General features: G+C 35.2%; 1 protein-coding gene across 1 annotated transcript; it reads right to left on the bottom strand.

The window, feature by feature from the left end:
* Nucleotides 1–4,083: 4,083 nt before the first annotated feature.
* LOC144453824 (E3 ubiquitin-protein ligase pellino homolog 1-like) lies at nucleotides 4,084–18,978 on the bottom strand. The gene is made up of 11 exons (XM_078145191.1): nucleotides 18,696–18,978; nucleotides 17,364–17,489; nucleotides 16,311–16,440; nucleotides 15,622–15,723; nucleotides 11,509–11,706; nucleotides 10,983–11,174; nucleotides 9,645–9,743; nucleotides 8,526–8,630; nucleotides 7,779–7,907; nucleotides 6,982–7,097; nucleotides 4,084–6,537 (listed from the first exon to the last, which is right to left on the bottom strand). Exons 1-11 carry the CDS (start codon nucleotides 18,701–18,703, stop codon nucleotides 6,414–6,416), a joined length of 1,329 nt encoding a protein of 442 aa, XP_078001317.1. The 5' UTR covers nucleotides 18,704–18,978; the 3' UTR covers nucleotides 4,084–6,413.
* Nucleotides 18,979–24,253: the final 5,275 nt, after the last annotated feature.

Raw genomic sequence — 24,253 nt, 5'->3', positions numbered from 1 at the left:
CGAAATAATTGAATGAAATGTTCATGCAATGAAGAAGGGAGAAAAATCTTAATGTTGGTCAGACAAAGACTACAAACTGAACAGTCGTGGTACAATTGCCCAGACTGAAGAATTTGTTGTTGTGTATACTCCTTTTATTAACCCCTCATTTTTTTTTATTTTTTTTTTTTTTACCAATGGTTAATAGGACTGGCAACATTAATGATTAAAGACCTCAAATCATCTGTTTAGTTCCAAATTCTTTTATTCATACAAAATATTTTGAAGATTCATATTTAATAAAATGTAACGTTCACAGTTTAAATGATTGAAGAGATTGAACAATGTATTCTTGAATTATTATGGTATGTACGTTGAGGGCGCATGTCAGATTTGACTGTCATAAGTGTTTGTCACAAACCCTGGTTTGAAAGATTCACCCAGAAGTGTATTCTCTGAGAATTTGATTTGAGATGCATTGGTTCAGTTCATTTACCGTATTTCACAAAAATTGTGTTTACTTTCCGTCCTTTTGGAATTTCACTGTGTATTTGCTCATGCACTCCTCAAAAATGATGTGTGCATCATCCAACATTTCACATACTTCTGTTCATCATAACTTTAATAAGGCATACTTCTTTTTTTCTCGAAGCAATTTCTACTGTAGAACTGCACTCAAATATCCAAGCCGTCACCACCCTCACATCACCAATTTAGTCTACTAATAGACAGTCAATACAGACCATTCAGCCCAGTCTAGCTGCCAGACCCTCGGGTTACCACCTTACTTTTCAAGAGACTGCCACTGAGGGCGCTGCACTCGCAGAGATACTGCTCATCACCTTTGGCAACCCCCCTATGCGCAAATCCAAGGTGTACACTGTTATATTACAACTTAGACTAACTTTCATCCTTTATACAAATGAAGAAATCAAGCCTTTGCACATTTATTTGATATCTTTTATTGAATATCTAAAAGTCATAGCAGTTTTAAATCATCCAGACTTCATAAACTTCCATGAAGGATACAGTTACAGGTTAAAGTATGAAGGAACAGTCTTTGATGTGTTGTATCTCATGAAAGATGAATGACATGTAAACAATATTGCAAATATCTTTGAAGAACAAATCAGCCTGCATGTGAAGTTTGAGCCTTTTTTATACTATGACAATATTTGACAGGTTTAAAAGTTATGACCTCACCTGAGACATTATGATCAAAAATGGTTACTTTATCTTGAAAATTTTGATCTCTTGTACAACAAAAACACTGAAAGTTTCTTAAAACCAAATAGTATGGTAATTTGATTATTTTTGGGTGTTATCTGAATGGAGCAATGAGGCTCCCTAGTTATGCCAATGTTGATGGACACACATACAGCTGCTCGGTTCACACCTTAGGGGGTCTCTTTCTAGCTTATTCTGCCAGGATATGTAGACTAGCTCACATATCACTGACTTTTCTGAAATGTCATTATTTCTCATTAAACTAGGGATGTACGGTAGTTATAGCTACCAGAGTTCAGAAAATGTCCCTGTCACCCCACTCTTATGATGTACTTATCAATGATAATATACATGACTATAACTATACATGGTGTGACAGAGCTGGTGAAGAAAATCTTATCAGTTCCTGGCTTTGTCAGGATCTGAGGCTCTGTGACACTGTGTGAAGTTAGAATTATGTTACCATTGAAAGTACATCATAAAGGTGATACAGGGATATTTTCTGAACACACGTAACAACAGCCACTCCATCCAATAACAATCCAGCAAAGCTGGTTGACTGAGAGGGAGTCTAAGGTATGTACCACTAATAACACTTATCAGAGAAACTCACAGAACTCATACAGTTGTCTTTGACACCTATCAGTGCATGGGGGGGGGGGGGGGGGTTCAAGTGTTACAGATACACTCTCTCAAGAACAAATATCCTGGAGACTGTTACTACATATTAGGGTGGAGGACAGTTGTTCACGATAGACTTGAGCTCTCAAACAGTCATGAACACCATGTCATAATGAAGGAAGAAAGGGAGATTGTAATTGCAACAATGTCAGACAAATGGCCTTTGACACTGCTTCTAAATCAAGATAGGTAAACATTGATATTCTTGCTAAAAATCAGAAAGTTGAGAAGTTTGGCAACAAGGTGCACTTTTTAAGTAGATTTTGAATCAGAAGTGAATTAGAATCATTGAGAAAATTGTCCTCTCCCAGTGTTTCATGTCAAAAAGTCGACAGTACCCTCAGCCAGCTCAAATATTTCTTTCTGTGTTTGATGATCTATCTAAACAAACTCATGATGTGTTTAGATTTGTTGACTGTTTTTTTTTTTGTACCATAAACAAGTGACTTTCACAACAAAAATTGTAACCTAATGTCCCCTAATCTGGGGTGCCCTCACACACTTGTTGCTTTTGAACAGCGGCAAAATCATTGACCAGAATATGCCATAATACACTCTTAGACTTCATTTGTTCATTGTGGATGTCCAAAGTAATGCAATATAGCATTATTTTGCCAAGAAAACTGCTCAAAAGATGGATAACATATTGTGTTGTCTTGGATCTGTATTATCTCTCTCTCTCTCTCTCTCCTAGTATGCACATGGCATCTATGCAATACAAGATGTACCCCTCCCTGTGCTGGATAATTTACAACAAACATTTCACTAATAAATAAATAAAACAAACAAATCAGGTGTCACTTATATAAATGTGGGGGTTTTTTTAAAGTTCAAGCCAAACTCATACAAAATGTATCAGCTTTTATTAAAATTTAAATTGGGAATAATTTAACGGTATTAATTTATGAAGAGAATGAAAAATTTTCTAATTTGATGAAAACTAGAAAATAGAAAATTGAAAAAAACAGGAAAATTGAACAAAGCTTTATTTTCTTGTTTTGGTTGCAAGGGACTTGGGCACAAGCTAAACATTACCGTTATAAAATTTAAAATACATAAATTTGCTTTCTTTGAAATAGATTCTCAAAACAGACATCCACTCTTCAAAATTCATCACACGAGTAATGAATCACCATTTTAAAATACAACGTAAAAATTTGTGGGTTTATCCTAAATAATAAGAAAATGAATGTATGTATACTCTCTTCACAGAGCTGTCTGGCATTATCGACACCCTAACTTCCTATCGATTCTCAGTGTTTGTAAACCATTAAATCATTTCATCGCTTAGGGGGTCAAAAGATTGTATGTGAAATTATTTACATGAGAACAAGACACTCTGTATTCATAATACCAGAGAGTAAAACAGGTGAAAATAATCAGACAAGCCTCTATTATGATCAAGGAAGGTAAATTTCTTGGTAAATTTGTCATAATTTCACTGTAAAAATAACATGAAAAGTTGACATTGTAGCACATACTTAGCAAAAGAGTGAATATATACCACATGTAAAATCTTACAAAAGTTGTGAAATTAATTTCAAGCACTGAAACTTGATAGATCATTAGATGACAATAGTCAGATTTCGATACTATGATTGTTTCTAGTATACCCTGCTTCAACACTGTCCAAATGGTTCACCCTGCTTCCTAGAATAATAACATTTATGATTCAAGTTGTACTACACTGTCCAAATGGTCCACCCCACTTTTTACAATTGCATCACTAATCAAAGTGGTACTACAAGCTGTGAAATTGAATTCCTTTGCTTTGACAATGTTGCTACCACGTGGTACACTACACTGTGAGTACATTAGCCAATTCACTTCCTCACTCACCCACTCACTAACATTTAACTCTCCAATGTTTCATAGGAGAATATGTCTTCATACTGGGACAATAATATGTTGATGATGTTTTGGTCATGTTAAACAAATACAAAGCAGTGTTGTATTCTTAAAGTGGCCGTATGGTATTTAGTGTGGATTTTTAATTTATAAAACAATTTTATCATTGTTTCCTGCTTGAAAAATCAATATGAAACAACATGTGCCAAGTCCTTGTTTGTAACTTAATAAATGGCAAAACATTAACAATTGTGTAAAATGTTTGCTATCATACATACAATCACAAACATTATACACATTCTTAAGGTTTTTTGCAATGTATTGACTTACAAACACAGACTTGGTCAATGTTGTTTCACATCGATTTTTCGAGTAGGAAGCCATGATAACATTGTTTTATAAATTAAAAATCCAAAATAAATACGCAATCCTCATCCATATGGCCACTTTAAACTTCACAGTCTCTAAGTAATATCTTTACAATCTTCAAACGTTCCCTGTCGGAAGCCGACAATTCTAGCTGCTACAACAATTTGTATGTGGTCCTTCACATGATTCGGAATCAGACATGAATACATTGTACATCAAAAATCTCACTCAACAGCCTATTTAAAAATCAAAAGCATAAAATTTTGGTACACAAATTATTTCTATTTTCTAAAATATCAATCAATATATATTACAACCACAATACTTGATTGTTACCATAGATGATTGTATCAAGTTGAAAAAATTGCGACATTTTTTATGTTACAGCAAAGACAAAATTTGATTTTACACTGTGTTACTGAACCTTACATATTTATATATACACTAAAAAAAATTGGAATGACCATAGCTACTTAATAAATAACATTTATAATACAAAAGGTTTAGGCTTTCTGTGACATATTTAAATACAAAGGTGAGAATCAAAATTTTTTTTTTTAATGTTTACTGTCTAATACTTATAAGCTTAGATGTGTTGTGCCACTATTTACTTACTGGCATACAGAGAACATAACATAAGCTAGACTATCGATAGTTTTTTATGGCGACAGATTTTTTAACATTCTAGTGCACACAAAACAGGTCTTTCATTACTATGCATTGACAATACTATATCTATAAAGTCTGAATTGATGATGAGTTTTGTTGAGTAAACAAAGATCGGTTCAACTACAGAGAATGCACACTTTGTGGTGAGACTAGAACTTGAGGAGATAGATATGACTTCGATATGAAATGACACAAACTTGCCGCTCTCAATGATGTTGGACTTAAAAAACTTTTTTGATTTGTCAACTATACAGGTGTTTACATACTTCACTTTAAACCTAAAATTCAACCTCATTGGGAGCAAGTTCGTGTCATTTCATGTCAAACAGATAATAAATATGTACAGCTGGCTTTTGTGTCATAGATAAGAAGCATAAATGACAAATCTTATCTGATAACCTTCAAAATATCCGCTGCCAACCTATATATGAACATGACTGAATCCTAACAAACATATGATGACAAAACACCTAAACTTAGAGAGACAGACAGGCAGACAGACAGACAGACAATACTGCTTTCTAACATCACAACACACGCATATATTCAAATCGCCTATTATCAGAATTGATTTGTCAACTCTAGGGTGTTCACATACTTCACTTTAGACCCTAAATTCTATTCTACTATTAAGCCTGCAAAATTGTTGCAAACTACAGCCAATGCATCTTTATAAATGCACACATATAGCAGAATTAGAAATAAAATTGTGTCAGTTGTACTGTAGTTCTTTCTGACCCAAACTGTATTACTAGTAAAACTGATGTTACTGCGCCTCTGCTGTAAGTTTGTATGCATGGCATTATTTATGTAAGTATTCAATAGCTGTCTTCATATCATAGGAAGATTGGGATGAAACAATAGAGCCAACCAACATGCTGGTCTTTGTTTTCGAACAGTTCAGTTGTGAGCTGGTCTGTCACCTTGAATGGTTCAGTTATGAGGCTGATTTTGATCTTGAACAGTGAGCTGGTCTGTTATCTTGAACAGTTCAATTATGAGCTGGTCTGTTATCTTGAACAGTTCAATTATGAGCCATGGTTTTGATCTTAAACAGAGTCAGTTCAGTTACCAGCCATGGTCTGTGACCTTGAACAGTTCAGTTATGAGCTGGCCTTTGATTTTGACCATCTCAGTAATGAGCTGGTGAGTAATCCTGAAATTTTCAGATGTAATATTGAAAAGTTTGCATTATAGAGGTAGAAAGTACATTTCAAGAGTTGCACAGCTTTCAATCAAACCAGATTATCGTACACAGACATTACTGTACGTAGCAGTGAAACTAGATTCTTACTTATAATTTATAGCTTAGAATTGTCCTTATTATAAGGTACACAGACACGACTATATATATACTGAACAACTTGGCCTGCAAGAGTTGAAGTTGTTGCACAGTTAACAGAACGTGACTATACACTTGGACAACTTTTCCGTCGGATGCAAAACTGCTGTAATAGTGGGCAAGCAATCCACCATTTTAAAGTCTATGATCGATGTGTCCGTTGACACATGATATATTTTTTTCGTAAGTATTCTAACTCATAGCTCTATCAGAAGTCATATTTTGTCTTCTTGTACAAATAACTGGTTGAATCGTAACATTACCAACATTCCATACATCCAGTGGTTTTTTTCTCTCTCTACTCTGATTGTTGAAATATTAATTTCACAAAGCCCTGATCTCCAGCAAGTGGTGTAGCACAAAATGGGCATGTGGCCTGAAATCCATGGGTTCCATGGGGTAATGGTACTTGAGACCAAAACCTATAAAAGTAGGCAAAAAAAAGACATTATGAATATTTGGTCGATATATATTTCAATGAGTCTGTTCAACATGCTTATTACATATTGTGAATGTACTCATTTTGGCGCATACGATTTTTCGCAGAAAGACAATTTTAACATTCTGGTGGCTTCACTCCACTCCACTATTTTAGCAGATAAACAATTTTTGACTAAGGCTACAACACCATTGTGAGTAAATGATATTGTTTTGAAATAAATCTGCCTTTATTACTCAGTACGATTTTTCAGAATTTACCAGTGAAAGTGACACTATTTTCACACTGACTTATTTTGGTGTAATTTTTCAGCTAATAAATAAGTAAACATTTAAGGGCCATAATGCATGCATTCGGTGTATAGAAAAATTACGACACTTGATTTTAACTCAAATTCATTTTCAAATTTACAGGAAATTTGTCTTACCTGACTGTCTTTTCTGAACACACATGACCACATGGACAGAATGCATGTGATGGAGGACCAGAATCAACATAAAAACTTGGTTCATTTCCCATTACCATTGGTACGTACGGGCCAACCTAAACCAATCATGAAAGTTGAAAATAAATCTAAGTACAAATATATACTATTTATCAAACACAGGATGATAGAATACACTGCAGAAATAAACTCTTTCAACTTTTCCTGAAAACTCCAACTTATTCTCAGTTAAAATCAATTATATAAATGTGGGATCACCAAACAAATTTCTGATATAGAAGTCAAAATAATTTTGTCCAATATGGCCACCGAATACACAGTGTGTTTAACTTTATGGGAAAATTAAAAGATTGTTCGCTTCCTTGAAAACAAGATGGTGGACAAAAATCTCTCAAAATATGGGAATGTTCAGGCTGCACTAGCTGCAACTGGAACATTTTTGGAAACTATTTTGTTAGCTATAACGACTTAGTCGTCATGTTGTACACCCTGAATAGTACTGAATCACATGTGGGTAAACGTATCTTAGTAGCTATGCACATAATATTATGGTACAATAAATCCAATCAAAATAGATTTTCTGGTCCACACTCTAAAATCAGCAATCACAATTTCAACTTATTATTATACTACTTATAGATAAACTAGACCTCTAATTGACATGTACAATGTCTAATTATTGGTATTTTAACAATTTTCAGTGAATATATTGTTGGTTGTCTGACCAAATGAATAATACTCCAGTCACAACTAGTGTAGCTTTAAAGTGTATAACAAACCTCTCTACAAAGGGGACACGTTCTTTCCAAGTCTTCCTTCTCCTTAGCACTGTCCCTTCTTCCCCATCTATGATAGCCGTGAACATGACCACATTTCAAATATACATATGGTTGTTTCTCATCTAAATCCTGAAAGAGATGTCATAAAATAATGCATCATATTAGTTGTTGTAAAGATAAATTGAGTTTTGTCGAGACCATCCTGCTTTCACAATGTATCACTGTAAAGATAAAAGATTGTGTAGTTTTGGCCACTGAGGGTGCTATTCAACAGTATAGTTTGGCTGGAAGTGTGGATCAGGATCATACAGTACATTTATAGTAAGTATGCTTGAAAATAACCTTTTCTTAATAACTGTTTTACGGTAAACTCTGATAAAATTCTTTGTCAATTGAAATAGTTCTGTTTCTTCCATTTCCAATTTTAACAAACTCATGAAATTCCTTGCCTGGTTCTTGTATTGCCAAGTGAAATTTTACCCTTATTTTCCCTAATCTCGATATCCTCCTATGACTAAAATGGCTCAAAGTGAGAAACTAGAATACAGCATTTCTCAAAACATAAATTCCAACTATTATACAAACATTTACAAAAGTGACCTCCCCATTTCTATGGTTTATGAAAACATCTATTTACAACAAATCAACATTGACAGAGAAACAAAAGACCTCTACATTCTGAATGGAAGAGTCCTATCTAATTAATGTACATACAACGTCAAGATATTGACTGGTTCCATTACTTACCGCTCCCCTACTTCTGGAGGGCAATACTAACGTCATTAATCCTACTGGACACTGTGGTCTGGAAGCATTGATATCTTGTCTTAGCTGGTCTAAATGTTTTTGAGTCTGAAAAGAAATGAAGTAAAATGTTAGCTCACAATAGTCTGAGGCACAGATACCATACATTAACTTTTAAACGTGTCATAAACGTTTGGATGATTTGGAAATCTTTATGCTGATTCTTATAACCTGAAATACAACTTTATCACCCAAGGCACACATCATAGAAATAAGAGTCGTTTAATTTTTGGGGGTTGACACCATGATTTTTGTCTCTACACACTATGCATTTACTATAGGGACATGCGAGAGACAGAGTCAAAGTTTTGTTCTTGTTTAACCCTCTAGCAAGATGTAAAATGTTCTTGTAGATACCGAGAATTGACAGAAATAGAGAGTATTGGAAACACATATATATACAGAACTAGGAACTGACAACCATGTGTTTTGTGCATATTCCTAAGATTCAGCCATAGTGTATCTGAAACACATGTAAGAAACTATAATGAGATACAAGAGAGGAAGAAAAAAACTCAGTTATAACTATACATCAATAATCCAAATTATTAATATTTCAAAAATGTGATGGAGACAAATTGACAAGTGATTGATGCATTCTAGCAGACATCCATCAATTCTTGAAAAGAATAAAGAGTTATACACTGACTCCAAGTTCAATATACTGATTTTTTTTCTGTCTTTGAACGGCAGTGTTCACAATGGAATGTCAGTATCCTAACAAAACAATTACTGAAAGTTTTATCTATTAACATTCACTCATGCTACTGACTGCTCATTGGTGTCCTAAGGAGCCCTATCGTTAATGAATACTCATCATTACTGAATACTTACTAGTGTCCTAAGGAGCCCTATCATTACTGAATACTCACAAGAGTCCTACGGAGCCCTATCATTACTGAATACTTACTAGTATCTTAAGGAGTCCTATCATTACTGAATACTTACTAGTATCTTAAGGAGCCCTATCATTACTGAATACTTACTAGTATCTTAAGGAGCCCTGTCATTACTGAATACTCACAAGTGTCCTAAAGTGACCTATTGTTACTGAATACTTACTGGTGTCCTAAGGAGTCCTGTGGCTGACCTCCATAATAATGTAGCACCACAAAGATCTATCAAAGTTCCGTCCTCTAAGATATTATTTTCAGCTTCAATCTGATAAAAGAAGTGATTATGTGTGTTAAGTCATACAATTGGTCATTTCAAATATCTACTGTAAATACATTAAAAGTAAATTTGAATAATTCACAAAATTGACACGATGCATGTATTATTTAATGACTCTTGGTATATCGTGTACAGCTGAACAGATTTTTAACACACTACTCAAAATGTTAATTAAACGGGACATTATTCTTGCCAATGCAAGATTGTTGATGGTAGAAAAAAAATTACCGGTAATGACATTTCACCAAACAATTATTAATCTATTTTATCATCCAGCTGACATGAAAGAACCATCCCTACTTTCCATACATATCATCCACAGTACACGAATGCATATTAATAAGTACTATCTAAACATGTTATTGAAATCCAACTGTATTTATAAATTCATGTATAAATCGCATTAGTTGATCTATAGCAAAAAAAAGAGAAGAAATAACCCCCCCTCACCTTTCTTCTGTTCATTAAATATTGCTAAATTACCAAAATTAATGCAACTATTAGAACAATTTTAAAAACGCAACCAAAATACACCCCCCCCCCAAAAAAAAACAAAACAAAACAATTTTAATATTACAACAATACAATTCTAATCTTTGTATGTGCAAATAAGAACAAATAAAGTAATCTCCTTAGAGTACACGCAGATAAAATAACAAAGCATGACCACTGAGAGAAGAAGTGACACACTGATTACAGACGATGATAGACAATCCATCCACTTAGGCCCCAGGATAATGAGAGCTGAGCTAGCTAAACACCTTCTATGGCATTACATTCACTTCAATCAATTACACTCGTTTCCAGTCTAGACAATTCTTTCATTTTATATAGTGGACACCATTTGAGTCCAAACAAACCACTGTCTGGCTTGACAAAACTCTTCTTCTTAGCATAACTAAAATCTCATTGTTTGGCTACATAACCATGTAACTATTTAGTATTTGTTACTGTTGGGTACAATATTTCAATCTATTGACATCATGCATGCATGAAAAACAGTATAATTTTGTTACAATGTATATAATTTGGCAACAATGTACCAAGATTACAGTAGCTCATGTGAAGACAATTGCAGTGTTGGTAAAAATTTATGTCAGTCAGTCCAGACAGTAAAATGTAGCAATCTTTAATACCGTAGTAAGATTTTTGCTTAACCTCACAATATTTCATTTCAATTCATCTGGTTTCCATTGTACATAGCAATATACATGAAAACTAACTTACCATTTTGCCTTTTTGTGGAGATGATCTAATTTCTCGTAGAGAAAAGACATGACCACACACAGAGATTTCCCTCCAGACAGAAGGCCTAGCTTCGGGAGTAAAACCTCCTTTTGGTCTCATTATAAGTACACCATTAGTCGTTAAACCATCCATTCCGCTTTCATCGTCTGTTTTCCATTTACAAGCCTTCTCCTGAAATTCAGTTACATTTCAGACTTCAAGTCCCTGGCAAAGGGGGTTATTTCTGAAGAATGTCTCTAACAGTACCAACATAATGAATACTTTGAATACCATTTTGCTTAACATCAATACATGCTATTCATAATTTTTTCTTATATTCAGATTTTATATGCATATTTCAGATTTTTGAGATTTCAGATTTACATATATGTAATAATTCTTGTTATTTTGATCTGGATAAATCAGTGCAAAAAAAAGTTGTTTTTTACTAACGCTAATGATTGATTCATGGATACATGTTTATTTGAGATAAACACTTCATACACAAAATAAAGTGGTGACATACCCCAAGAAAAATGTTATTGCGAGTATCAAATCCTGCGGCATACAACCTCGCTAGATGAGGTGGTTCTCTGTCAACAATTATGCGACATGCAAATCTGGATATGGTGCTTTCGGTCACTTGACAGTCTTCCGCAGAGGATGCCCCTGGTACGGTATCCATGACAACAAAATCGATCACTGGTTCTGTGGACCTGCCAATCTACCAGATAAATAACAAAATAATACTGATGGAGGTTGTAGTACAACTGTCGCACAATTTAGGCAAGAATTCATTAATTTTATTGGCGGGTTTGATTGACTGGATATCTGTCTGGGTGGCTTGATTCATTTGGTACCCATTGCTGCTCTTATCTTTGCAAAAGTAACTGTTGTGTGGTCATTGCTATGGGTGTGGCCACGGTTGCTATGTATGTTTGTGTCTACTTCTAAATGCTCATTCACTTGACAACTCCTTTTCATCATCTTCACGAGAGACATGTGCATTTGGCTGTTGCTATAATGGGTGTGGCTGTGATTGCAATGCATAATTGTATTCATTTTAGAATGGCAAACATAACAGTAGTTCTGATGTCCTAATAAAATGAACCACTGGTTCAATAGTTCAATGTACAATGGACGATTAATTAAAACTTCACACATGATACTAGTATTCTAGTCTGTAAGGTACACTGTGATGGGGCGCCCTCACACATTGGTCAACCCCTCTTGGACTCAGTTTTTAATACAGTCACGTGATATTCTTCAGTCTACACAATTTGCTTTGCCATTTGAAGCAGTCAATAATTGATACACATGTCTCTACACAGACTGTCCCCATGAACAAGTAATCTCTGGGGCATTTGGATTTCAGATTGTATGCTCCCCAGGGAGTTGAGGAAGGGTAAAGGGCCTTTGTGCCGATATAGATCCGAGCCAGGGGTACTAATTGTAAAGCGCTTTGAGCACAGAGTGGGAGAGTGCTGTATAAAAACTAACATTATTATTATTCTTATTTCACCTCACCACAAGTTTGAATATGTACAGTACAGATGAAACACAGGAATGGAATATCATAACATTCATTAACTCATTGTCTTCAATATAAATTAATGTTTACAATAATAGTTTGTCAAAATATGAGTAGCCGATTCATATGTGGAAAGGTTCTAACCTAGAATGCACCTTGGAGGTCAATGTCTCTGAAAATCACAGTTCATAAAATCTCCCCAAACTCTGCCATATGAAACTTTGTTCCAGGTCCCCTTGAAATAATGAAAAACTTTGGGAAAGTTTACTATTTTCCCTCTCAATATTGTAACCGTTTATGTATAGTTAATAAATTAATTGGCGGCCATATTGGATTCATCGGCCATATTGGATTCTAAAATGACTTAATTTTGATATCTTTCTGACCTCTATTTCCAAAATTTATACGGTGACCCCAATTTTTTTCTTTTGATTTAAACTACAAATAAGTTTGAGTTTTCATAAACAAAGTAACAGAAAAAGTGGACTGCAACAGGAAGTGAAACTAAAAATGTTTACGTTCTGGTTATGCTGACCAAGGTATTCCAATTATTAACCCTTTAATGACCTGGTTTCTGTAACTCTATGTACTTACACGCTAAATATAGGGTGTCTGGCTTTAAGGGTTAAGATTAGCATCATGGTATCAGCAATGCCAGGCAGCCATAAAATGTAGTGGTCGTATAATCTTTACCAGACATATCTCTCAGAGAACACTTTCACGACTTTGTACGTTACATTTCAAAACTGGTCATAAAAAGCAGTCAAGTTTCAAACATAAATTGTATATTAAGTCAAATTTAACCCAACTAACTACATGTATAACATTGGCGATATCCTGCATTTTTTGTTGGGTTTAAATCCTAAAAGCATTTTAAACCATTTTGGGGATATACTGGTGTGATACTTTCGTACCAAAGCACACGGTTTACACAAAACACGGAGAGGTTTCGTCTTAGAACTAAACACTTCAACTTTATTACAGTCCGCCATAGTTCGGAAAAAGCACATGTAGCTTCTGGCCACTCATGTACTTTGGCTAACTTCTCAAAAGTTCGAAGGTATGCATCCACATCCTCACCCTCCTCGAACTTTGGCACTTTTGGTCCCTTATACTGAGATGTCTTAGCACCTACAAGTTCTGTCTGTAATCTCATCAGTTTCAGCTGGAATTCATGTTGCTGTGCCTGAAGCTGTGCTTGAAATTCATGTTGCTGTTTCTGGAAATCTTGCAGCTGTTTCTGCTGTCTTTCATCCATTTCGACACGCAAATCATGTTCATGCCGTTCTCTCTCAAGCTGTAACATTTCTTGATTAGGACCTTGCATGGCCCCTTCAGCACCAAGCTGTAGAAGTGTCTCAGCGGCTTCCTGGTCACTTGCTGGTGTTTCACCGTCACTCATCCTGGCTCTAATGAAGTGCACCCTTAAAGCTTACTCAAGTACAGAAAGGGAATAGAAACCTGGAGAGCTGTACACGCAACAATATAGTGATTAATTAAATTGATTAACAATGAAAAGCTCACTTGTATACATGCACAAGATTAGCAATGACCAACACACCGAAACAGCCCTGAAAAGGAATGGTTTGATTAGTAAAGCTTACTAAAACAACACTAAAAAGTTCACTCAGTTTGTTACACTTGAAAATGGTTCACTCTGGCCTGATATACACTTACGATCAGTAGCACCATGTACTCGTTGCCTAGCAACCAAATAACACAGAGTTCAATGTCTCTAAAATAATTGCAAAACTGTCTCTGATATCGACTTACACAGAGATAATTATTTTATCCACGTCAAATATCAAACTAAACTTTGCTTTAGTCTAGTCTCAGTTCACTGGAAAAACAGTCCGCGACTTGCAACAGTAAACACGCAATTTAGTTTTACTCAAAATCTAAAAAGCTTACTCAATAAACAACAAGTCCTGTTACTTCCATAAAAAGAACGTTATAAAGTTCGCCGACTCTTCAGACTTCGCTGTAGAAATCAGTACAAATAATTCCGCTTCAACTTGACGCACCACTCATCAGCTGGATACACAAGTTATGAATGGGAGGCCCACCATGCAGGTATTTCAACTCAGCACACGGCAAATCTATGAGGCGACGATAAGATTGGTACTCACACAACCCTATACTGGCCCCTCACTGTAAATGGTTCATCGAAGTTCACTACAGAAATTCACCAACTTTCACACTTGCAAACTTTACAAATTGCAAGTATCACGGAGTTTATAGTTATTTGACTTCTCCGATAATCTGTTTCAACACTAAACGAGTCAATGAGTGAGACATAGCACTTCACTGTAGTTCGATGGAGTTTCCCGCGCTTCTCAGCTTACCGTATAATCTCCTGTGTTCATACACAAAGTCAGTTATATTACGTCTATAATGATGTCTTAGTGACGGGTTCGTGTTAGTTCTAACCTCAAGTTTAGTTTTAGTTTTCAGGATCAGGAATATTCACAAGCTGCCTGCTGGCTCCAGTGAGTTTTCTCAGTCACGTCAGTTACTTACAGAAAGCAAACCACGGCAAAAGTCACTCCGTACAGGTTTCAGCTCGCTGTTAGCCCGTGACGTCCGCACACTCTACCACTGCACAACTTGCCTCTTGCTCTGAAGAGTTGAATTCCTTCGGGTCCGTTTGTTGATTGACGTTGGCACTCGCCTTCCACATCAATCCCTTATAGCTGCCACCAAATGTGATACTTTCGTACCAAAGCACACGGTTTACACAAAACACGGAGAGGTTTCGTCTTAGAACTAAACACTTCAACTTTATTACAGTCCGCCATAGTTCGGAAAAAGCACATGTAACTACTAATATATCAATACGCCAGTGATAAGGCTACTAATAACTCAGTACTGGTATATGTATCATTGGGTTAACAATAAAGTAGTTCCTAAAATCATCACAACTGGTATAACTACTCAGTTTACATGAAATATCTCACTAAGACGAACATTTCCATGAGACATGTGGCATTTTTATCTCAAGTTTGTCTTACCTTGTCTAAGAATGTATGGTTCACGATATTATAATCGACAGAATTTTCAGTGTAAAGTTGTCTAGAATGTGATTGATTGATATGATGGAAGACTTACCTGAAACATATCTGTATTTTGATCTGACGTATACTCTACAACTACAGTCTGATTGCGGGATAATGTATATGACACACTATGTTGTTTGGTACTTGTTACCGCCTGTAGAAAGGGTAAGACATGTGATAATGGAACAACACTGATAAGTTCTACGACGGAACCCCATGATGGGTGTTCGCAAGTGGTGGCACTCAGGGTATTTGAATGAGTGCTTGCAGAGAAGATCTCTATGCCAGTACTTTCATTTAACGTAGCAAGTTATTAAATGTGTTTTAAAAACGAAATATTAAATTTCCATGAAAAATCATACTGTGCAATTACATGGTTTTCAATTGCACCCTCATTAGCATATCATCTGCATACAGGTATGTAATAATGTTTTTTTTTTGTATTTCACTGCAGTGAAAATACCACTAGTATGTGATGCAAGTAATCACAGGTACATATGTAATAATGTACAATATGCTATGGGTCTCAAACAACATGAGCATACAAAGACTCATTTTAAAAGGCCAAGTTCTGATCAGGATTAAAATTTGGTGACAAAAAATAGTTGTCAAACACAGCTATGGAGAAATTTGGTCTAAATAAAACCAAGATATTGTGTAATCAACAATGGCCCATTTAATAAGATAGCACTAAATTTGAGAACCTGGGATTGAATCCCTGGCCTTTAAGAGCTGTCTAACCTGTGCAGCCTTAGGTGAGTCATATGTTTGCTGTGATACTGGCTTGACACCATTTGAGGTCATTCTCTTGAATAACGCAAACTGACTTCTTCTTCTGCCTCTGTTGCCACTCGGAAGACTTCCATTGTATCTGAGGATGTCCAAACCAACATTGAAAACTGTCAAGTTGATGTCTACTATTTGCTATATACAAGTTAATTGTTCTAAACAACTTGTTATTGTTCAAGTGTGACAAGTTACATTTATATGATACCTCTATAAACTGTTATCACGCCTGTTTAACCAATTCAAATGATTGATACAATTGAAATTTGGGGTACATTATCAAGTGTGAATGATCTTCTAAAAAGTTACACCAAGTCTCGATACAAGAAGACAAATTCCGCCAACTTCAAATGCACAACACGAAGGTATTGTTTGACTTTTGCAGATTTCAATATCAGACAATATTGCATTATACATCAATGTTACATAACATCTGTGCTATACATATTAATAGATACATATGTATGGAGTTTCAGTCTGCTGACTATAGATAATACTTTTTGGAACTTATTTTGTATAACACTGAACTGATACCCTGTTATCAACAATTTTTGCCTCCAAATAACCCAAGTTCATGTCCCTACCATATTTCATTGGAATTTAAGCCAGTCATGTTTGTCTCTGTCAATCATTTACATGTACACATAAAGACAAAGAAAAAACACACACAGACACCATAGACACAGACTGATACACATACTGACTCAAAGACAGGTACTCAGACATAGATACAGACAGACAGACAGACAGACAGACAGACAGACACACACACACACACACACACACACTTACTTTACTGTGTCTTTAAGTTAACACTACAGGAACTTCTAAACTAACAATTATCCTATTAGTATTACAGTCTCAACTTTCATAACCCCTATTGACATCCCCATATCACCTTTGACTGGAAGAATTCTACTACACGTAACATCTAGTATTTCAACTTTAACACTCCTAGGTTCAATCTCCACGGGATATCAACCCAAGACATGAAAGTGTACAACTTACCCTAAAACGATTAGTTCTCCATACTTAACTGAGGAACTGCTGTCTGAATCTGAACCACTCATGTTCATGTTAACACCCTCCGGCTTATGTTTTTTGGGTTGTTTGCTAGTCTCTTTTTCTGTTGACCTGTGCCAAGAAATAGCATCAAATAATTAATCTAAGAAATTTTCAATGGATTCTCATAGTTATACAAATGTTGGTTGATATACGTTTCCATTTGAATCCGTTACTCTGTTTGATTTCCTGTTGAATAATCCAAACCACAGTGATAGGTGCAGCAGTGTTCTCCATAGGATATTTCCATTTCCATAATGGACCAGTGACCCCTTTCCATGCACACATGTCAAGGGCACAGCAGAAGGCAATACCCAGAGGGTGTACTGTGAAACTAAAAAGCATGGCCTGTGAAATATGATGATTGTTTGGGTGTAATCGACATTAATTGATGTAATGTGAAAAGCAATTGTTATTGGATTAAGAAGGTCCTCGGAAATACTAGTACTAGTAGTAGTGTGTTTACAATACATGTGTCCTTGTTGCATTTGTACCTTGTTCGGGGAGAAGGTTGTTGTAGTTACTTTAGAAAATGACAAATTATCTATATGAATCCATTTTCATTACAAAAAAAAGGTGCAAAAATAACATGAACATATTTGTTGGTTGTATAAATACAGTAACTCTAATCTGGCTATTTAGAGATGACTTTGATACAACAGGATTACTGCAGCAACTGTCATATCATATCAGGTCACAACAATTTACAAATGTGCATTTCACTCATTGTACATGAAGGAAATGTGAGACCCTCGGTAATCACCACAGACTAATATCATCTTCATTTCTCTATCAGTATTCTGTTCTTAAATTCCTACCATACTGTAAGAAATGAGTTTAACTGAATATGATCAGCTATTTTGCTATTGATCCGTCTTTAAGGAAGGCAGTGGATAAATCTGTGTCTACAGTTTTTGATTGGGAAGCTCTTAAGAAATATTCCCACTCCGACATTTTGAAAAGAAATCACTTAAGTCGCATTTCTAAGTTCTGTACAATATCGTATGCATAAATTAATTTTGTTAAGGACATGAAAATAATGAAATAACGTGCTTTATACTGGGATGAGAAAACCCATCAGACCCCTAAATATAATCTAACATGTAATTTACGTGACACCACATGTCGACTGAGGGAAATACGTGTGGCAACGGTACATAAATAAAACAATTACTGATTTTTGTCCAGCTGTGTCATGAAGTAGAAGTATCAAAATGTCGTCTAGTCATTCTAATTTTGTAGAACAAAAGGTGCGAGACACTTGCATACGGCACTTACAATGGCATGGTGATTGGTCGTGCATATGATTACCCTTTCACTATCAACTCCAGCTTCATAACACAGTGGCGATGAACAAGCAGTATAAAACGTCGTCGAAACCAACTCGCTGTTGGCACGATTTCATCATACAAAACCTGATAATCACGAGATGTTCATGGCCCCTTTCAAAGCGAAAAGTATCTGTCTGCCGTTATATCCCTTCGTACAATCCAAAATATTACCGACTTCGGAAACAGAACAACTTTAGACTACGCTGCCCGGAAATGTTGCGAGATGTTGAAGGGCCTTTGTTGTTGTAAGTAAAAACTGTGGGTCAAGTAGAATCCTCTAACTTCGTGGTTATCCCTCATTTATGGGATACATCGATCATTTTCGTTTATTTCTGGTCATTTATCGATTTAGACTTCAAAAATTGAAGTGTGAATCTACACTGCACATATTTTTACTAATATAGTGTGAAAATATTCTCTTTCAAACCGCCTGCTTCACTTTTAGCGGAACCTCCTCTGCCCATATGTCCACAAATAATCAGTAACCTAAAAGGTCCAGTTCATGCAAGTCTCGTTCGGAACGAGAACGAATGAAGACGACGACGTGGATGTAAACGAAGATGGCGTCCAGCAGTGGAACTGCCGGCGTGACTGTAATACACATATTGTTAGTCTTCGTATCGTTAATATTTGTTCATTCTACAGCGTCAACTCTAAGCGACTTTAAATCATGTAGAGACGCTGAATGTAAAGGTAAGCGATGAACCTGTTGCAGTGTTTCTTGACGATTATCGCTAGTTATCACCGTGTGTTCGATATGAATTCTCCGGATCTGAGTCCCATGTACGTTCTTATGTACTATGATGCTGAGTGACAATGCCGATGTCCCAAGGAATCTTCGCACACGAATGAAATGAATGTCTTAAATGGAGAGACTTTTGAAAGAAAATAGATAATAGCTGTCTTTTACCAGATCATTTCTAACTTATTTCTCAACTACAAAAGACTGAAAAGTTACTTGGTAACGACCCATGCATGTTTCTCAATATGACACGTCATAATGGCCAAGGTTGACCTGGGGTCATTCATCAATCACTAAGTTTATTTTCTGCATTCATGCAAGATCGAAAGCTTGGCTGTTTACTGCCTCAAAAACCAATGGTTAGAAATACTTATCATCATTTGAACTTCATAACTTGTTTTGTTTATAACATATACATTTTAAAATTATCAAAGTGTATTTTTTTAAATTATGTTATGGTAATTTAGACTGCATTCACTTTGACAGAAAGAAACATAAAGTGTTAACTTCTGGTTGTTATTAACAAAAATGACACAAAAATAATTGAAATGATTAAAGTGGTCATATGGATGAGAAATGAATATTTATTTTTATTCTGAAAATTTTAAATGTGTAACTAGCGGTACTTGAAAAAACCCTGAAATGTGTACAAAGTTTGTTATTGTATGCACAGAAAGTGATTTATGAACAAATAGGGAAAACACATATTCATAATCATCACCTCATGTTCCAAACCCCAAGGCATTAGAACTGAAGTCCTATTCCATTATTCCATACCGGACTATCCAGGCATCGGTGCCTGCTTTGAACACTAATTTTTTTCAAAGTACATTGTAAACATTCTGGCACCTCTCAGCACTCAGCTAAGAGCACCAGGGAAACATTGAAGGAGAGACCAGGACAGGCAGTGACTTGCTTCTCGACCACTCACCTAGGCCCAAGATCCAACTATGAGCTTTTTTTTTAACTGCAACAGCTTTAATCACAAGGAAACACAAAGTAATTAAACTATAATTTATGCATAGTGACTTAGTCACATGACACATTTAAATAGAAGCATCAGCAGCAGACTGCAGGGGGCATGTGTAGATAGTGATTACTTGTGTGTACCTAGTTTATTTACAAATCATTGCCTTAGGCTAATAGACAATAACAAACAAACCTTTTGTTAAATTTTTTAATTCAATTATTGAGTTACAAATATGAACTAGGTCTTTTTATTTCACCATTTTTGAAAGTAAACAAAAAGGTACATGTATATTTAGAATGAAAAATCCAACATGAATTCCTATTTCTCATCGGTATGGCCAGTTAAAAAAATTACTGGATGAATTCAGTGTATAATTTGGTCAGGTTATTTTACTACAAGTGATTGATTTCAACCATGTACCCAGTCACCACTGTAAATAATGACACGTTGAAATGATTGATTTCAGCCCTGTACCCAGTCACCACTGTAAATAATGACACATTGAATGATTGATTTCAACCCTGTACCCAATCACCACTGTAAATAATGATGTGTTGAAATGATTGATTTCAGCCCTGTACTCTAATCCACTACCACTGTAAATAATGTAAATGACATTAAATGATTAATTTTGACCCTTTATGTCAAATAACATGATGATATAATTCATGTTTTTATTTAAGTGACAGACTGATATATAATTGTGTCTCGTTTATTACATTTCTTTATTTAGATCCAATATCAGAAGGAAGGGCAATAGCCAGACACCATCCCAAAGATCCCAATTTTTTGTATTTTGACAAAGATGACACAATTATTATTTACAGTAAATCAGCAGGTAAACGACAGAATTTATGGGGAGGAGAGGTAAGGAATCTGTGTTTTCTTGTTATGAATTGTTAGTAAAGAAGGCAGTAAAGTAAATGGCCAGTTTCGTGACCTCTTTGTGACCCTGTATCAATACATTGGAATAGTTTGGGTAGTATATTAAAGTGGAGTCCAAGGTGGTGGTTAGGTTTGTTAAAGACCCAGGATTCTTTTATCAGTAGAGCCATGAGCATAGGGTAATTCTTTTGGTAAGGTCTAAAAAAAAATTGCTTGGTTGCGGTTACCCGACCCCCACCTAGTTTTTCACTGCCCAAGTGCCAACTCTATGTATTCAAAAAAAAAAATAAAAGATAAAATCACGAAAATTATGAAGTCTCACCAGAAATAGTGGATGTGGAAACTGACATCATCTTAAAAAGACAATATAAAACTGTTTTTCCAATCTGTAATGGCTGTACATCTGATGAGAAGAAACCAATAACACAGAGACCATATGGAAAACAATGGAAAACATAACTACCTGAACTAGACACTTTGCACATGAAAAAAACCCCAAATTATATAAAAAATAAACTAAAAAATCTACCTACCCCACCTATTCTAAAATTGAGCATAATCGGAACCACAAACTTTTTTTTTAGGTATAATGATTAACTTTTTTTTAAAGCTCTGCCAGAACAACTGTCTATCATCCTAATCCTAAAATAAAGCCATCTCATCAGTATGGAAGCCAGATGTCATAATCTAAACACTTAAATAAAAACAGTTGTATTTGCATGAATGTTGATAAAGTATGCAATCAAGCACAAACACTGACTATTCAGTATTCTAATTTAGTCTCATTTCTCTAACCAGAAATTTGGAGACAAAAAATAGAGGGATCAAGTGAGTGCAAATTCTATAAACAGATGTAATATGAGGCAGTCTGTCTACAGCTCTTTCAAACGAGACTCAAAATATTTTTTTTTTTTAATTAAGTAAAATTGAAACTATCATGTGCCTTGCAGTGCCATTATCATAAAAATAGATGTATATTTATCTATTAAAAATTAAAATTGAAATTAAATTGTTTTAGATTTATGCATATACTGTATAGCATACATGATTTGGAATACTTAATAAACATACAGAAACAAGCATTAAAAATTCTCACACAAAATTTGGTGATGAGCATGTTGGAACATGTTGGATCATGATGTGAAATAAAAATAAAAATGTCTACAGTCTAAACAATGACAATTGATTTGCTCAAATATTTTTTACTGTTTTTAGCCTTGTTCAGATTACGACTTTCTCATAGGCAATATATGTTTTTTGCATGTCAACCCACCTTTTTTGGTTTCAACATACCACAGCGACAGTGAATACACAGATTGGGTAATGTGGGGTCAAACAGAGGTCATGAAGTGGCCCATTTTAAAGCATAAGAATTTTTTTTTTTTACCTATTATCTATTAATAAACTTAGTAAAAACTGCAACAAAATACTGGCAGTCCAAAATATTTCATTATGAATTTTGTACTGAGAATGCAACTTTTTATTTTATTTGCCTTTAATTGATTCTGTCATTTTATGAGTCATCTAGAATTAATCATAGAAACTTAGCAAGTCAAGTATATGCAAATGATATGGTAATGAATATCCAAAGATGAATGGAAATTTACCTGCACTGCTACATGTTGTTTCCCTTACTGCATTCCTGTTATTTTGTTTTAGCGTACACTGCATTCCTGTTATTTTGTTTTTTCACTTACAAGGATACATTTTCATCTTTTCACAGGTTGCAAACAGAGAAGGTGAAAGAGGCTTCTTTCCTAAAAATTTTGTTCATGAAGTTAAAATTTATGATGTACATCCAAAACATGTGATATCCACAAAGGTATTGTATTCATCTATAATGTATTATCAAATATTTATAATTTAACCCCTGTCTTGATGTAGTAGGTAATTACAATACTAGTATTCTTGTCAAATTTTTTTTTTAGATCAATCATTTTATGTAGTTATTTATGAATTTGTTTCAAGCCATGTTTTGTGTAATCGTATTAATTTACAAGATTATGACATAGAGTTATGATCATCACATACAATGACTTGAAAATATCATTGAGTTCAACTTCAAGTTCCTACTGCTTGCAATGACATCATAAAAACAGATGTCTCTGTCTTAGTAGTGGCCATCTTTTCCCTTGTTACAGATTTGGCAATATAGTTTGTTTTTTTACACTCCTCAAAATGTACTAGTTTTACTTACTGGACCACTTTGAAGTGACTGTTTCATATCAGTCTTTGTAAAATGATACAAGAAAAAAGAGAAACTCATGTTGCATGGCTGACCTTGCGGTAAACTTGGGTTTTTTATGCCCAAGTTCTTGTGGTGTCTTCTCTGCACCCATACTTTTCATGAGTGTGGCAAGTGAAAAAAAGTGCTGCTGAAAACAATGCAAAAACCTGAGTGCAATACCACAAGTACCAAAATGGCACTCACCCATGCATTTGGCCTATTGTGAATATCTCATTTTCATAGTGGTGATTATTAGTCCCCGCCGGACGAAGTCCGGGACGGGGACTTATGGATTGGGTTCCGTCTGTCCGTCCGTCCATCCGCAGCTGTTTCTTGGAGATGCCTGCACCGATTTTTTTCAAACTTGGTACAGGGGTAACATACTATGTCATACATATGCACATCAATTTGTTTCATGATACGATCCAATATGGCCTCCTATCAGCCATTTTGTTTGCAAATTTTCCCTGTCTAAAGCCATAACTCAGACATGCTTGAACAGATCTCATTCAAAGTTGGTATTAGGACAGTGTTCTATGACATACATGTGCATATCCATTTTCATCGTGATATGATCCAATATGGCTGCCTGGCAGCCATTTTGTTTGTGAATTTTCCATGTCCAAAGCCATAACTCAGACATGCTTGAACAGATCTCATTCAAAGTTGGTATTAGGACAG

Source organism: Glandiceps talaboti, chromosome 2 (assembly GCF_964340395.1).
Source record: "Glandiceps talaboti chromosome 2, keGlaTala1.1, whole genome shotgun sequence".
In the NCBI taxonomy this organism is placed as follows: domain Eukaryota; kingdom Metazoa; phylum Hemichordata; class Enteropneusta; family Spengelidae; genus Glandiceps; species Glandiceps talaboti.
This window is presented reverse-complemented; position numbering and strand designations above follow the sequence as displayed.